Source organism: Fonsecaea multimorphosa (assembly GCF_000836435.1).
Source record: "Fonsecaea multimorphosa CBS 102226 unplaced genomic scaffold supercont1.28, whole genome shotgun sequence".
Classification (NCBI taxonomy): Eukaryota; Fungi; Ascomycota; class Eurotiomycetes; order Chaetothyriales; family Herpotrichiellaceae; genus Fonsecaea; species Fonsecaea multimorphosa.
In genome coordinates this window covers 290,460-306,895 of record NW_015971662.1, presented here as the reverse complement: position 1 = coordinate 306,895, position 16,436 = coordinate 290,460, and the positions used below count along the sequence as shown (strand labels likewise).

At 51.7% G+C, this 16,436-nt stretch overlaps 7 protein-coding genes across 7 annotated transcripts; 2 read left to right on the top strand and 5 right to left on the bottom strand.

The window, feature by feature from the left end:
- Nucleotides 1–520: 520 nt before the first annotated feature.
- Nucleotides 521–2,460, bottom strand: Z520_10194 (uncharacterized protein; the record flags this gene model as incomplete). The annotated part of the gene is made up of 5 exons (XM_016780688.1): nucleotides 521–568; nucleotides 706–914; nucleotides 1,027–1,739; nucleotides 1,808–2,127; nucleotides 2,191–2,460. The coding sequence occupies 5 exons, from the start codon at nucleotides 2,458–2,460 to the stop codon at nucleotides 521–523; spliced, it is 1,560 nt and encodes a 519-aa protein (XP_016628291.1).
- A 1,521-nt stretch (nucleotides 2,461–3,981) lies between these two features.
- Z520_10193 (uncharacterized protein) lies at nucleotides 3,982–4,767 on the bottom strand (the record flags this gene model as incomplete). The annotated part of the gene is made up of 1 exon (XM_016780687.1): nucleotides 3,982–4,767. One exon carries the CDS (start codon nucleotides 4,765–4,767, stop codon nucleotides 3,982–3,984), a length of 786 nt encoding a protein of 261 aa, XP_016628290.1.
- A 588-nt stretch (nucleotides 4,768–5,355) lies between these two features.
- On the bottom strand, nucleotides 5,356–6,942 carry Z520_10192 (uncharacterized protein; the record flags this gene model as incomplete). The annotated part of the gene is made up of 2 exons (XM_016780686.1): nucleotides 5,356–5,515; nucleotides 5,573–6,942. 2 exons carry the CDS (start codon nucleotides 6,940–6,942, stop codon nucleotides 5,356–5,358), a joined length of 1,530 nt encoding a protein of 509 aa, XP_016628289.1.
- Nucleotides 6,943–7,982: 1,040 nt separating this feature from the next.
- Nucleotides 7,983–10,751, bottom strand: Z520_10191 (protein sey1; the record flags this gene model as incomplete). The annotated part of the gene is made up of 3 exons (XM_016780685.1): nucleotides 7,983–8,281; nucleotides 8,329–10,505; nucleotides 10,558–10,751. The coding sequence occupies 3 exons, from the start codon at nucleotides 10,749–10,751 to the stop codon at nucleotides 7,983–7,985; spliced, it is 2,670 nt and encodes an 889-aa protein (XP_016628288.1).
- A 1,025-nt stretch (nucleotides 10,752–11,776) lies between these two features.
- On the top strand, nucleotides 11,777–12,460 carry Z520_10190 (uncharacterized protein; the record flags this gene model as incomplete). Its single annotated transcript, XM_016780684.1, has 1 exon — nucleotides 11,777–12,460. One exon carries the CDS (start codon nucleotides 11,777–11,779, stop codon nucleotides 12,458–12,460), a length of 684 nt encoding a protein of 227 aa, XP_016628287.1.
- A 654-nt stretch (nucleotides 12,461–13,114) lies between these two features.
- Nucleotides 13,115–13,889, bottom strand: Z520_10189 (uncharacterized protein; the record flags this gene model as incomplete). Its single annotated transcript, XM_016780683.1, has 4 exons — nucleotides 13,115–13,264; nucleotides 13,344–13,476; nucleotides 13,586–13,813; nucleotides 13,870–13,889. The coding sequence occupies 4 exons, from the start codon at nucleotides 13,887–13,889 to the stop codon at nucleotides 13,115–13,117; spliced, it is 531 nt and encodes a 176-aa protein (XP_016628286.1).
- A 562-nt stretch (nucleotides 13,890–14,451) lies between these two features.
- Z520_10188 (uncharacterized protein) lies at nucleotides 14,452–16,158 on the top strand (the record flags this gene model as incomplete). Its single annotated transcript, XM_016780682.1, has 5 exons — nucleotides 14,452–14,549; nucleotides 14,600–14,653; nucleotides 14,706–14,898; nucleotides 14,967–15,226; nucleotides 15,279–16,158. 5 exons carry the CDS (start codon nucleotides 14,452–14,454, stop codon nucleotides 16,156–16,158), a joined length of 1,485 nt encoding a protein of 494 aa, XP_016628285.1.
- Nucleotides 16,159–16,436: the final 278 nt, after the last annotated feature.

Below are 16,436 nucleotides of genomic sequence, written 5' to 3'. Positions count from 1 at the left end.
TCTCGTAGCGTCAACAGTTGCGTTTCCTCATCAACAGCTCATCCACGGGAACTTTGATCCCGACCCTCGAGCCACCAGAATGGGTGTTGGCATTCGATCAAGCCAGTGAGCGCACAATGCATCCAACCCATCCTGTGTCTCGCCAGCAACTCTCACAGTATCTTAATATATGGTTCCGACCTCTCCCATGCTACCTAGGTACAGATGTAGCAGCGAAAGCAGATTCACGCAGACAACCCCGAGCCAGAAAGGCGCCCAGAAACGTGATAGACTTGAACGTCCTTTTATTCTTTCCCAGGCGTAAATTTTACACCGCCGTAGAGAAGGGATCTTACGGATAGGTACCATGGTCAAGCAATCTCTCTCGTATAACTATCAGATCTCTCGACAGGTAGATTGGCCAGATGATCAACACTTGTGATACTAACGAGGTCCACCAGCAGGACGTCAAATACGCATATGTGTATCGACTCTGCAAACTACGTTTGCACGGATACCACCAGACAGGCCTCTGCAAAGCTTAGAGCGTGTATCTGAATTGCGGATTCTGCAGCATTGACGCCAAAACCTGTTAGCACTTTTCGTTCGAAAATCACATTGGCGAGCAAGAAACGGAAATTGTCGAATCCGCATTGCAAGGAGCTGGGAAGAGAAGGGATGGGTAGAGAGCCAGAAACTGTAAACATTGACGTCAATCCCACGTACCTTTCTGTCCGTCAAATCGTCCTCGTAGGCATGCTCGAACGCCTCCATTGTGCCCGCCTTGTCCCGCTTCTTATTCTCCCAGACACAGATGAAGCGATACACGATGGACAGGGCGGCGGCGATCGCCGAAGTGATGACGACGGCGGTAAAGCCCGGTGCGTACCTGGGAGCGTCCTCGGGCTTGAAGAGGAGAGGCCCGACGAAGTTGCCTAGGATCCCAGAGTTAGAAACAGGTTGTCGTGTAACATGTACTGTAAACCAGGGGACTGCCGGGCGATCCATGGACTTGACTTTGAGAAAGGCAAAGGGGAAAGCACTTACCCAGACAATAGCCCACAAAGATGCCCGAACTCGCCAAACTCCTCTTCGTATACCCAGCTGTATTGGCAATCTGCATGCCCATCAACACCGCATAGCCACCTCCAAAGCTCGCCAGGGTGTAAGCTCCAAACAGCAATCCGCCGGTGGCATCTCTAGGCAACAACCAAAGCAGAAGACTCGCCAAGATCGTGCCCATCTCGCAAATGGTCACCAAATAGGCTCGCATGCCTGGAAACTTGTACGCGATATAAGGTGCGACCCATTCTACAGTTCCGATGATCGCACCGGCGGGCATGACCAGCAGCAGCGAATTTAGAGTATTGAACCCAAAACTGGCAATGATGATCGGAGTGAAGGTCGAAACGGGTCCATTCGCGATCATGATGAGGAACGCCATTGAGAAGACAATCCAGAACTTCACGTCGAGGAGGAGTTCCCAAAGTTGTTCCTTTTTGAAATGGGTGTTGCGGACGCCCGCGTTGTTGATGCGTAAGCGGGCTACAGCGATGTATCGTTCCCGCTCGTTAAAGCCCCGTGCGCGGATAGGGTCAGGAGGCATAAAGAAGAGGATAACCACAGACCAGATGATGGTAATAGCTCCAGCGACCAAGTACATATAGCGCCAAGGGGAGAGGGAACCGTGGATGTGGCCGAGACCGTAGTTGATCAATGGGGACACAATCGAGACGTAACCGGTGCAGCAATACCAGGCGCTTAAAAAATAACCACACGTCAGTATCGACCATAGATAATAAATGCATATCAGAGGAACGAAACCTACCCCATCCGCAGCGCCTGCTCGTTCTTCTTGTAAAACTGACCCACCACCAACATAAACATGGGACTGATTCCGGATTCCAGAAGCCCCAAGAAGAATCGCTGGGCGTAGAGGCCCTGCCAGTTGTGGCAAGCAGCAGTGCACATCAAGCAAATTCCCCAAACACAGACGATACCTGAAGCAACTCGTTCAATGGGAAAGCGCTGTGCCATGACAATAGCAGGGTAGGCACCGACGATGAAGCCCAGATAAAAGATTGACGCAGAGAAAGAATAGCGATTGCCGACTTCGAGTTCGAGATCAGTGCGAAGCCCAAAAAGTGCCTATGTATATCATGTTCAACACAGAGATATCGAGTCGGAGGAGAATCCAGTTGTCCCACATACCGCTTGCGAGAGCATCGCCTTGTCATAATACTGCAACCCGTACGTAGCGCAGAGAATGGGAAGCAGCCGGCGATCGATCTTCCTCTGGACTTTCTTTTCCTCCTTCTCATCCCACGTTTCCTCACCAGTATAAGCAACAAGGACTTTCATAGCCTCATCGTTATGAAGTGTGTCAACCGTGATGGTTTTTTTGAGCTCAGTTACTGCATCGTCTGCTTGCTTGGGCGTTTCATCAGCCTGTATGGCTTCTGGTTTCTCCACATCAGCCATGGTGCCTCGACGGATTTGGCGAGACAGTCGGAAGACCAGTACGTGAGGAGTGAAAACCTTTGAGTTCAAGGGGTATCAGGGACAGAAGACACTCCCAGAATACCAGAGTTGACGTTGGAAAGCCTCCCAAACCCCGGGTCTGATCAAACAGATATATAAAGCCTTCGTCCTGGGTAGTATTCGGCAATTCGTGCCTTCCGGTTATTTGTTTCACGCGCCAAGTACCGACAACTTCTGTACTCCGAGGATGTCTTGACCCAAACATGAAAGCTATGCGGGGGGCATAACTGGGTTTCCAAGGAGTGAGGTGTTGGCAGCGAAGGTCAAGAAGAAGCCAAGGCTGGGCTCTATCCATATTTGTTGAGCAACAACTGAGCAATTGGTTGTTTGCTGGCAGTATTCCAGTCTGATGACTTCGCTTGTGAGAAGTATTCCTTGGCTCCCCACCTTTTCATCTTGGTCCCGACAAGGTCCGCGCGCGTGTACCTGGTGAAATGCGGGGAATCGTCGACTGTCCGTGAGATGCTGAGAAAATTAGAAGAAGCTTGCATGATGTCTGGAGTAGAACAGCCGATGGAGGTCACCAGGGAACTTTCGGCGATAGAAAAGATCGGGAGATTGAAGGGACGCGCCGAGAGCAAAAGTACCGCCCTCGTATGTGTCCTGCCGCCAGTACATACAGCCGAAAGATTTGCTTCACTCTGTCGGGCATATAACCTCGGAAATGGAGACAAATCTCTCGTAGAGGCTGTGGACTAGTGGACTTACTGCTGTCTTCTCTCCGGGCACCTGGGTGCCGGGGGTCATGCGGACTTGTTCACCTTGCTCTCGTCTGGTGGCGTTTCGAAGAGTGTTCTGCCATGTCCTTGGGCCTTATTTTCCCATGTCGGGACAAGTGATGGGAGATCAAGGAAACAGCTGCACCGTCAATAGGCGTTGATAGTACGCCCCTGTTTGTCCTAGGCAACTATCCGACTTGCCATCTCCCTAGACAGCTCGGAGACAGAGGCTGCAGCGGTCACTCGGGATGGTGTCCATGGTGAGTCAGAGATTGAAGAATACACCGAGGAGAAGATCCAGCTGGAGACACTGTAAACTCTCTGCCGCAGCATTAAAGTCTTGCTTGAATTGGGGCAGCGTCGACCAGCCCTCTTCGATCTCCAATGCCGATCATGAATAAGAGAAATTCACCTTGGGGAGGAGTTCTTGACCTTAAATAGTATATCTAGATCAAATGGACAAGAAGGGAACTGGTTGGTTTGATGGTTGATAACCTTGGAATCTTGGATTTTGGATTAATAGAAGTGTCTGATCGTGTACCTCGGAAAGAAGAAACATTCAATCGGGAAAGGCTTGGCAAGGAAGTTGCTTGTGACGAGGCTGCAACCCCTAATAACAACTCCCCTATTAATGGCAGATAATTACCTTGTTCCTCCCTCCCTGATCCAGCCAGCGATCAAAGCTATCGTTCTGTCTGTTCCCTCTTCCTCCTGCTTCCACGGCTATGTTGGGTCTCGTCAGTCATCGATCCACAGACTCGGGTGAAGGTGCCGAGCACCGATGGCGTCGCCGAACATTAAAGATCGCGGAAAGCGAACCTCGCTTGCGAATATACCTTACCCCATGAGACTCTTCACCCCAAGATGTTGTGTTCGCGGGACTGTACCATTGTCTCGTTCGTGTCTCCCGGGAAGGCACTTGCGAGGCGCTTTCGCTCGGTGTGATGGAACAGTTGCTCTCTGCCGGAGACCCAGACCTTCGTGTGCGTTGTTGCACCCTGCCTGCTGTGTCAGCATCGTCATAAATTGCAAAAAGGTCAACATCGCGTGCGTCCCTCGCCAGTGGCTCAATCGGCCAGTTGCCAATCTCTAGCTGCGCGATAACCACTTTCACGGCTTGGTGGACATAGTCGTATGCTGTATCGGTCACGGCGGGCGATGGACAGTTAGGCCACCTCAAAAGTCTCTTGAGAGCCAAAATGAGTTCTTCATAAGAGTATCCTCGCACTTCGCGGCTGACGACGAAGCCAAATTCCCGGACCTGTAGATATTGCATCGCAGCTCCGAGCACAATGTGCATGGTCAACTCTTCTGGATAGCCGACGGCTTCTGAATCTGCCGAAAGGTCAGTTTCAGTGTCTGATAGAATTCCTCCTTCCTCAAGATTCACCGGCATCACTTCAGTGTCCCTCGACTTGGCGGTGAAGATTGCATCGTGGTCAATTCTGTAGAAAAGATCAACTAGAAGGGATGAGAGGGAGAGACGGGACATGAAGGACGGTTCGATGTGTGTGATCGACGAGGCCATATCGTACGACTTGAAGACTACTCGGAGAGGTTAGTGGGGAGTTTCGACTTGTCCTTTTGTGTGATTCTGTTGCTGTATGGTAGCAGGATGGTGTCGAGATCTTGGTATTGTGTTCAACGCAATTGTCGTCTTGAAGATACAAGGTTTATGCACCCACAGGCGCGAACCTTCTCAGTTATATCAAGACACAAACACATTGGCCTTCAGACAAAGCATAGGCCCAGCTCTTTATGCTGTAGACGGAACTCAAAGGCTGTACTTTCTCCCTTATGACCAAAACAAAGAATGGATAAATATTCAAAGCATTCGAGACGAGGACTGAAAAGGGCTGCGAACTGACTTCATTCAAGAGCGCCCGGACGGTCTATTGTTCTTGATAAAGACTCAAACAAGAAACTTGGAACAAAAGATCCAACCTGACAACACGATTGATTTCGGAAGCCTTGCACCGAAGTGCTTGGGTGTAAACCCTTTGAAACGGGATGGAATCGAATTGAATTCCGAGGCCCATTCTCTAATGGAAAATCACGAGTCCCTAGCGTCTACATGGTGCGGTATTGTTACATCCGATCGAAATCTCTGCATGTTCTAGTTGGCAAACTCAGCATCGACCTCTTCATAATAATCGAAGAAACCCTTGTACAGCTGCACTCCGAGGCCAGGGTCGAGCGATCCTGTGGTTGCTCGGATCGAATGCATTGATAACTGCGGGATGCCGCAGTCGATTGCGCGACAGCCTAATCTTGAGCTTTAAGAACCCTACAGTTAGTATCCATAATTCTAGAATGACATTAGACGAACATACCTGGTCATGGGTCCAATGGTGCCACCGCTTCGACTGTCATTGCGAATTTGGAACACTTGCAATGTGCTCCCACATTTCTCAGCAATTCGGGACAACAGGGCACTTGAGACGCTGTCGGTTGTCATGTGCCCATTGGGATCCGCAGAGACGGCCACTCCAACATTCAAGCGCGGCGCGTGATTCTCCAGATATGCGTAGAGGAAGTTGGGGTTGACTGCGTGGATCACATCGGAAGAGACAAGGAACGAGTTTGCCAGCGTCTGATTGATAAGGTTGGGTCCACAGTAGTCGCTTAGGGCCTCACAAATCCTCGAGATGACGCTGGGCATAAAGTTCGATCGTGCGCCTTGTCTTAGAAAGCTTCCTACTTCTTCATCGTCGAAGCAACCAACCATTTTGATGATACCAGGGGAAGCGTCGTCCGGGGAGGCCAGAAGTCCTTCAATAGCAGCAAAGCAGCAAAGCTTGTCGTCGATTCTCCCTGCAAAAATGAACTCTTTGTCCAAGCCTCCAAGCTGGGCGGGCTGGATGTCGAAAAGCTCTAGTTCCCAGTTGACGATGGAAGTGTACTCCTTGACACCCAGTTGCCCTGCAATCGCTCGCACCAGGCGCTCTGGTTGTTTTGCGACAAACGTTCCGGCAGGCAGCTTCAGCGAAGGTAGCTCCTTTCCCGAAATGTCTGAATTGTCAAGCCCGATGATTGGAACCATGTTGGTTTCTGGGTTGAACGGGCCCTGAGCCGCTGCCCCAAAATGGGGAGCCAACGTTGGTATTCTTGCAATGGGCCAGTCCAGCTTGACAAGCTTTTCTTCTATAGTTCCATCGTCCTTCTTTACAAGAACCTTGCCGCCGATGCCCAAATCTCTATCCCACCAGGTCATGTTCATCCCACCGGCGTAAGGTGCGACCCCGAGCTGAACATACCCAGCTTTCGTCTGCAGTTTTGGAACCGGCTTGACCTTTGCGGTGAGAGCATCGATATGACCGGCGACTATTCCAACACCATTTCCAGGCTTGTAGTCTTTCCCAACGGCAAAGGCAATGAATGCACTGCCATTTCGCTTGGTGTAGTATTTTCCACCTGGCTTCATCTTCCACTGTTCACGTTCTGATAGATAGACATAGCCAGCCTTGTCTAGCTTGGTTGTGAAATAGTCGACGGCATGAAATATGGTCGGGTTCTGAGTCATGAAGTCCATGTACGGCTGGGTATATCTTTCAGGAGAGAATTTCTCTTTTTGGGGACTGGTAGGTATCGAGGAGGGCGGGTAGGCCGTATGCTGGACTATTCGATCATAGCCCCTTGATACATGAAGTGGCATGTCTTCGTGAATGGACGAGAAGAAGCCAGAGGACGTTTTGCGGACCATGGTGAGGTGCGGCTGAGGGGGAAGATGGGAGACGAGAACGAAGCAGCTTGTAGGTCTCTATGAGGGAACAGTTGACATGTGGACAGATCTGGAGAAAAGCGCCCAAGTTGCGATCAACAGGAACAGATGCCTGGTGGATGGTGTCATCTGCATTGGCGGCAGGTCGCGGCCAGCTGCCGAGCTGCACAGCAACCTTATCGCTCACGCCCATGCCCTGATAGGGCTGGGTCCGAATGCCACCAAGATACAGGGCCAACGGGGCCACTGGGCCTTACAGGGGCAGGACGAGTAAGCCTCCACCCCGCATCCATCTGGAGCCTCAAGGCCCACGAGCCCATCCGCGTGAGCATTCCAAGTGACAGGTGCCGACTAATGGGCGGCGTGACCACCCATATTGCTGCTCCTGGTTGCTGCCCCGTTGGTGCCGTCATCAGCGCGTGCCCGAGGACCTGTGACAGCGGATCCTTGAGACAGCCTTTGGAGAGGATGTATCTCGCCTTCTAGTGGAGCAAACAGCTCGAGGCATTCAGACAGAATCTCTGAGCCCCCCAGGACTCAACAAATACTTGCGGCTGATCGAGAATGCAAGGGTTATAAGGAAAGGCTGATCGATGAGCTGCGGCCGTGTTCTTGGGCCAGTTGGGGCTGGCTGAATGGGTGGCTGGACTGGGATCATACCTGGGTACCTAGGTACTTCGCTAGGTAGTGGCGATACTACTGGATCTCGGCTTCATCCAGTTCGAGGCCGCCTCTGGAGACTTAGCATTAGGAAATAGATCATGCCACCCACAGGGCTCGTCCAGGCTACATCCAGGCTGGAGGATCCCTCAGACCCTTGCGGTACGTGGCTGGTGAGAAGGCCATTGCACAAAAGGCCAGGATGTTTGTAACAACCATGCATACCTAGGTAGGTTCTCTATTCCAAGTCGTCTGTTCCAACTCTCGGTCCGGTCAAGTGTGCATTATGCAACATCAAGGTAATAATCGCTGTCATCAGGATTGTGCCACACCACAGAACACAAACAGTCATGCCCGCAACGCTAAATATCATCAACATCCTCGTCATCCGCGCCATCGGTCTTCACCTTCCTCGACCTTGCAGTCGAGCTCAGATTGCTCATTTCGTACTCATCGCGGCCGGTTGACATTGCCACAGCGTGTCTCGCCGTGGGGTTTTCCTCCAAAAACTCTCGAAGCCGCTTTTTGCCCTCTTCCAAGGCTTGTTGGGACGCCGCATTTGCCATCTTGAACATCGGGCCCCACAGATTCAGGGTGTAAGTGACATAAGCGGCGATGGCGAGGATAATAAGGAACATAAAGTAGACGGGATTGCGAAGAACTGCCGGGATGTTAGTGCCACTCCGAGGACAACCTTTTGAGACTCACCAGCAACGATCTCGTTCCAACCCAGTGCCAGCAAGAGACCGTAGAAGTAAAGGGGCACCTGTGTCATACCACCAATCGCACTACGCTTGGCTTCGACATAAACACCATCAGCGGCCTTCTTGAATCTAACAGTCAAGTCCTGCCGTTTGGCCTCATTGAGGATTGTCGTCTCCTCTTCCAGACTCTTTCCCTCTTCCTCGTCGACGCCACCAATGGGAGTCAGATCTTCCTCATCAGCCGCCGTGGCTGCTGCAGGAGTAGGTCCGATCCACCGGTCAAGAGGTGGTGGAGCTCCGGTCTCTGAATGCCGGAAGCGGGCGAGGAGAGGTATCAGAGTTAGGGTACTTTCTCGAGCCCGGGTATAAATGCCCTCAATGTCGTCGGTTGGACGCCAGATCCGCGGAACGCCCGCCTCGTCGTATCGGAATTTGTCCTCAAAGTTCTCTCGGAGCTTCAGTAAGAGATTACCTTCCATCATTTCTTCGTCAATCTTAGAACGTAGTACGCCCCAGGCTTTCCTTCTGAGGCGCCAGATGCCGACCTCAACTTCTTCGGCGCTAGCGTCAAAGGAAGCGGCTCGGTCAGCGAAGCGCTTCTCAGCATCCTTCACAGTGGCGACGAACAAAGACCAGATTCGGTCCCAAATGCCCTTTTCCTGAGGACGATCTCCCTGCTCGGGAGCACCAGAGCCACCGCGGCCGGACCCAAGAGCATTGAACTCCAAGCCGACGCTGTCATTGAGTTTGCTCCTGACCCATCTTTCAACCCTGGTTGCAAGTCGACGGATTTCGTCCCGTCGCAGCTGACCTGAGATCTTGTCGAGTTCTTTCTGGTACAGAGCCATTTCTTGTTTATAGTCAGACCAAGGCAACCCCTCGATCGCGACCTCTTTCCCAACGGAAGCAAAGTTATCGAGCGCGATCTTCTTCTGTTCTGTTACGATTTCAGCGAAATCGTACGACGCCCCTTTCTTCTGCCCAGCCTTGACCGCGGAACTGACCGCGTCCGAGAACTGTTGAACGCCCTGTTTGTGCGCTGCTGAAAGTTGCCCAGCGAAAAGCGCCTTCAGCCTGGTGTCAATCTTGCTCTCGAGCTCCGTCCGTTTCCGTTGATAAACACCCTTGTGGTATCTACTTGCTTCAGTCTCGAAATTCTTGATGGCATCTGTTCGCGCTTCCTTCATAGCAGCACCTAATCCAGATATAGGTTCGGCTGCGCCCATTCTTGCAGCGTCTGCTTGTTTTGTCTCGAGTGGGGTGATCGCCTCGTCAAAAGGGATCATGACTTCTCTCATTATCTCATCGCACCTGAACTGGGCCAGGAGTTCTTGCTGGGTCGGAAGATCGAGGTCTTTGTTATTCACAATCTGATCCCAGATACCTTCGGCGTAATGGGAGAAGCCGTCCGCGGGTATCCGCCGGTGATATTCTGGGAGAAATATACCACCGTCAAATTCGCCCAACAATGCATCTCTTCGGCGGTCGCGACGACCGTCCCTGAACCGTGTTGCCATCTTCGCCACCTCAGCCTTAAACTGCTCTGGTTGATATAGCTTGTGTGGCAGAGCAGTAAAAGCAAAATCGAAGTAGTCGTCAATGCTGCTCTTCTCCAACCCCGGAGGCTTGGACAAACTGGACCATATCCTCCCCATGTCCTGCATCAACGTATTGCGCAGATTCTGCAGTGGTGTCGTCCCAAGAAAATCTCGAATGACAAAGTATAACAAGCTCCGCGAGGTGGACTTTCTGTCCTTGAGAAACAGTTGGAGGTTGACTTCAAAGACCGTCTTCAGCAATCCCATATTGGCGCCCTGGTATAATCCGACCTGATGCTCCCAGATATTGACCATCAGCACTTCGCTGGTGGCCAACGCAAATAGAGAGCTCTTGCGTTCAAAGTCTTGGTCTTCCCCTCGTTCCCGACCGTCTGTTCCTTCGACGTCCATTACCAGGATATTGTCCGCCATCTCCGTCGATGCAGATTTGTTTTTCGCCAGCCATATCCCTCTAGTAGTTTGGCGTCTTTCTGACTCGGCCATGACGGAGAAATCGGTCTCGAAGAGAGCATTGAGTAGGGTGGACTTGCCGGTTGACTGCGATCCGAAGACGGAGATGAGATGATAGTTGAACCCGGCATGGGAAACTCCGGAGTAGCTGAGATACTTGCCCAGATCAGGGCTGCAACAGGTCAGTAAGACTGGGTGTAGCAGAGGGAAACCAGGGGTCATACTTGAACTGCTTGTCCTCGTCAACGACTTGGACACCATGTTCAAAATCTGCCGTCCCGTTCTGGCCTACAGACGCAAGGTGCCCATTCACTGACATCTTCTCCGGGGCGGTGTTTGCTCGGTTGATTTGGAGAGGTCTTTCGCGTGATGTCGAGGAGACGGGGGACTGCGGCGGCGAGAGAGTAGACTGCGCCATGACGGTGATGGTGACGGCAGTCGGATGATATATCCCTGCAAACAAAGCCTTGGTACGTGCTAAGGGGACATGGAAAAGAATAACTGGTTGTCACCTGAACAGCCACCTGCCAGGGGACATGGAAAGATGGTGTGCGGACTGGGATGCGGTCATGAAACAATTGGCAGATGATGGATCCCGGCCACTGCGAGTTAAGATGTGTCCTAACCTTTGGACCCCGAGGACCTTTAGTGAACCCTAGAGGGCCGATCCGGCTCACCTGCCCTTAAGAAGTGAAGGCCCCCGGCTGTGACCGTTAGCGCATGAGGACCTAGAGATGATCCGTTCCGGGCATCATGAGGGTCGGCGGTCCACTTCTGCCTGTTTCCCAACGGCAATGTACTGCAAACTTCAGCCTTGTCGGCACTGCTACCCACGCTCCTTGCACCAAGGAGGATCTTGCTCTCTCACAAATAGAAACAGTATATTGAGGCATTTTATATCCGTCCTATCATGCATTTGTTCTTGAAAACGTGGCTCGAACAGTGTGCACTCACAGACAACATCTGATGTGCTTCGGAGACCACAGTTGGAGCCTGAAGAGTGACTGGCGCTGACTGCTGTCATACCCACCATCCTGTCAACGACTCAGTCATTTCAGAGATTGGCTCAGAGTACTGGCCACGGGCGTCAAGGGATTGACAGAAGATACTGTTGCGTTTTGAAGCGGACAAGGTATTTGATGGCCATGCGCAAGGCTGAGCTCCCTGGCCAGAAAAGCTTCGTAACACGATCAGCACCACGAGCCGAAGTCAATATGATTTGTTGTTCTGAGACAAGCATCTGGAGAGCCAAGGAAAGACCTCTCGCAGTTGGACTAGCTAAGACTCATCAACCGCGCCGTATCTGGTTTTTGGTTCGCTTAGCATGACGGCTGTGGTCAGCGGGCCTTGACTACAGTTTCAGATCATCATCTACTCAAGACATCTTTGGAAGGACAGCTTGGATCTCATTCTATCTCCTCACCATATCAGAGTCTGGCAACCATGCCTCCGAACAAGAAGAAGAAGAACCGCCGCAACAAGGTTGCAACCCAGAATCAGACCCAGTCCATTCACCACCCAAAGACTGTCTCTTGTCCTCGCTGCAACGAGGAGATTGTCGTGCCCAAAACTTGCAAGCACGGCAAGAAGCTCATCAACTGTCAAGGAACCGGTTGCACCACAGCCCATCTTGACGAACACAATGCGGATTGTCGACCAATTACCCCTTCCAAACCTGCCAATATGCCACCCGGAATACCAAGAAGAACCTCTCGAAGAGCCCCTGGTGTGATAGTACCTCCCTCGACGCCAGTTGCGCTTGATCCATCAGTCTTGACTGCTCAAAGTCCACTAGATTCCATGTGGGCCAACGGACCGTCAAACATACCAGTTTCCGATCGCTTCCCTGCCCTTTCGTCTACTTACACTTTAGCGGTGGAAGAGTTGTCAAAACAACTCGCCACACTCAAAACCCGCCGTGGCAAGCAGCCGAGATACGTCCAGGGCATACCAATAGACGAGTGGTTTCAGGGCCTGGAAGAAGGGAGTGCCCAAGAGGTCAACGAATGGACCGAGAAGCTGAAGGATTTGGTTGAAGGCAAGAAGACGGCTGAGGAGATCGGATATGATGATGAGGACAGTGACGACGAAGGGGATGGATGCGCAACACCATCAGAGGACGAGTGATGGTAACGTTGAATGCGACAACGCTCAGTCAGACATTCAACGGACAAGAACAACAGCCTCTATGTAGGCACATGCCGCAATATCTCATGGTCACTGAACAGCCTGTGTCTCAAAGCTATTCATCAATCTTAGGCGGACGCATGAGTGGCATTGTACAAACGAGTGCATCGAAAATGGGAGGTACTCTATATGGGCAAATCGAAATTGAAGCGGTGTAATTGACAGAACGATTACTCGAGTGGCTCAACTCAGGAATAGGGATGGAGGCCAGATGACATTGGATCGTAGATTCAGGCAAAAACATGATGTCCACAACGAATGCCTTCATGGGCGTCTTGACTGACAGTCCAGCTAGTCTCGAAGCCAATATGGAAGTCTTTGCTGGACCAATTGTTCGTACCCACCTAACAGGCACCGAGCAGGTTGAGTCGGCAAGACACGCAACCTGTTCTGGCATTTCATGAAGCCTTGCCTGGCCATCATGGCCAATTCTTACATATGTACAAAGATGTTCCGTCTGTCGACGCCTCTCTCCCTTCCAGGTTGGTATGCTCCTCTATCTTTCAGCCATACTCAAAAACTCAACCAGGTCGTTCAGCACCATGATTGAGAGTGTGGGAATCTCTGATGCTGCGCAGTTATGGAGACGCCCGTTCATTGCGGTTGAGTGGCGTCCTTCTTTCTAATACCGACATCCTTCTCCCATGGCATGACGACTGTTGGATAATCCGCAAAAAGCTGCTTGTCCCGGAGGTGAATTGGCGTCTGACCTTTTGGTGTATCGGGGATAGTCTTCTCCAAACCCTGTTATCACCAGTCAGTCTCAAAGTCCACGCAGGATGTCTGAGCCCACCACAGGGCGGCAGGAACAGAGGTCACTTACGATTTTCTGGAAAACACATCGATTCAGCACACGCTCTGGCCGTCTACATTGCCATAGTTGGTGGTTATTGTTCTCCAGGCAACTCCAGTGTGCTCGGAACTCTTCCAGGCAGCTTTTGTTGATGTCGGCCAACCTGCGGCATACACAGCCAATATCAGCAATTTGCAATTGAAGCAATCTCTTCTTCCAGTTCAGAGTTGATTCTCAATCTCCTCGTTCTCAATTATGGGGTCAGGACTGACACGCTCGCCGCACATCTCGTGACTTTCCTCCCTTCCCGCATGCAATCCAACTCTCCCCGGCCGTATGCCTCGGTCTTGCATTGCATATAGTCATCATTGTACGGTCGGCATCTTGCTCCGATGAAGAAAGACGCGCTCAGTAACGGTGCTGAACTGGCTCCGATCTCCTCGACTTTTGGGATGTGGTCGGGCATGGGCGTGGTGTCAATCAGCACATCGGTGCTGAATCTGCGGACAGAATGTTAGCTACATCTGCCTTTCCAGAACTCTCAGGGATTCTATACCTTGCGTCTCGTTTGGCCATGATTGCAGCTGTCGGCCCACGCCACGAACACTATTTGAGACTTTCAGTAACAATCACTCTGCACCGAGTAACTTGAAGTTCAAGCTGCGGAGGCGGAGCTCCAAATGCCAAGAGCATGGTTTAGCTGCTAGCGGCTCACTCCCGATCGGAAGAAGGGGTGACGCCGCCCTTGCTCAGCTCCGGCTCCTTTTGATTCGCTCAATGAGTGGATTGGTCGCCAGTCTTGGCGTCCTCCGGCCTCTACAGGCACAAGAGGTCTTTCTGCTCCTCGACAGATCATACCGCATGAGAACTTCGTTTCTTCACTGTCGTGATGGAAGTACTCGATCACGGGAAAGTACGCCTACTAAAGTGTTCATATAAAGCGCGTTTTTGAGACATTCCTCTTTTATTATCGGAGGAAATAAGCGTGCCAAGACGAGTTTGATAGCAACAGAGCTTGGTAAGTCTGGTTCACGCTGAGGTATAAGGATCGGTCATTATGAGTCGGGAAGTCGTTTCACCTTGATGTGACCTGAGGCCTTGTCACTCGCTGGGATCTATTTTCCTGTTGGAACACCAAATGGGCACAGACACCGCGTCCGAATCTCCAGAGTCCCCAGTTGAACCCCATCCTCCCGACGCTCTGAGATGGACCGACGAGCATGATCCAGAGAACCCGTGAGTGAAGCCACGGTCTACACTTCTCACGAATCTCACAAGGTTGGTAGGTTCAACTGGCCAGCGACGAGGCGTTGGGGAGTGGTGGGTCTGGCATGCTACGTGTAGGTCATAGGGAACTGCGTCGAGATGGTCATGAGACTGATAAGCATGCAGAACTTTCATTGTCGGGTGGAATGCCACCACAGTCTCGGGAGCAGCAATAGAGATCGGCGAGTACTTCGGCGTCAGTGATCAGAGCTTTCCCAACTCCTTCTGGCCCGTTACATCTTGGACGACTGGTGCTGCTGTGGCGCCAATGATCGTGCTGCCCATAATGGAGGATTTTGGCGTCCGTCCAGGATATCTGGTGAGTCTCATTCGAATGGGTATATGGAAAAGCAGATTCCGAGTTACTAAGAAGGGCTGGGAAGCTAGATTTCTTATTTCATATTTTCGATCTTCGTCATTCCGCAAGCTGTGGCTACGAATTTCGCAACACTGCTCGTCACTCGTTTCTTTGCTGGCTGTTGCGCGGGAATTCTACAGGACGGAACCGACGGCATTGTCGCTGACTTGTTCCCTGATCCTGTGAGGCGAAGTCTACCAATCAGTTGTTATGTGTTTTCCCTCCTTGCCGGAGTTACAATCGGACCAGTCATTGGCGGTGCTATCAAGGAACACTTATACTGGCGATGGTACGAGCGGTCTCGGTCAATCAAGAGTAGGCACTCCTGCTGACCAACCCAGGATATTCTACAGCCAACTTTGCATCTACTTTGGCTCGTTTCCAATGATATTCCTGATCATGAAAGAAACCCGGGGCCCGGTCATCCTGCTGAAGCGGGCCAGAAGAAATGCATCTAATCAACAACAAGGCAACATCTCGGAACTAGAGAAACAGCAGCATCACTTCAGCCCCGTCCAATTTTTGAAAGAAAACGTTGTGCGACCGGGCTATATGCTCGTCACCGAACCGGTCGTCTTCTTCTTCACACTCCTGACAGCGCTCTCCTACGGCATTGTCTTTGTCTCCTCGCAAAGTGTCACTCAGGTCTTCATGAAGCTGTACGGCTGGCCAGAGCATACAACTGCCTATGTGCAAGCCGCGATCGTGGTCGGCGAGTTCCTCGGCCTCCTCATATGCTTGTATCAGAACTACTTATTCGAGAGGGCTTTCCGGCCCCAAAGCCGCACACCTAAGTCCCGACTTCCAGAAGTCCGCCTGTATATGAGCATTCCGGGTTCGTTTATTGGTCTTGCCGGTGGACTGTTTTGGTACGGCTGGACAAGCTACAGGTCCTTGCATTGGATTTTGCCCACCATCGGATTAACCCTGACTGGCATAGGCAGCATGGTGGTCATGCAGGCCGTCATGATGTATCTCACAGACGCTTATGCCAAGTATGCCGCGAGTGCCAGCGCCGCTGCTTGCGCCGGCGAAAACATCTTTGCCGCTTTCTTGCCCCTGGCGGCTCAGTCAATGTACACCAACCTGGGATTTCAGTGGGCCAGCAGTGTATTGGCATTCATTGCGCTGGGTCTTAGCTTTGCGCCGATAGTACTGATTTTCTACGGCGAGACCATCAGGAAATGGAGTCCGTTCATGTCCCAGGCGGCGTATGAATGAGTAGTCAATAGACAAGATAGACGGCGGCGCGAAAGCTGGTTCCACAAAGTGAAAGATTCCTGGACACAATCTCTGGCATCGCCTCCACATCTGACTGACAGATGCTTTCCCCCGGCCATATGCCGCCCACACTGTAGTACGAGCACAGTCGAAGTGCAACTGTGTATGATGACATTCGTTGATGACGGACATTGCCGATCAGGCATACCACTCCTTCATCCCTCATTGCCAACTTGCAAACACCAATACTTCAGCGGGCACATTGAGATAAATAGATC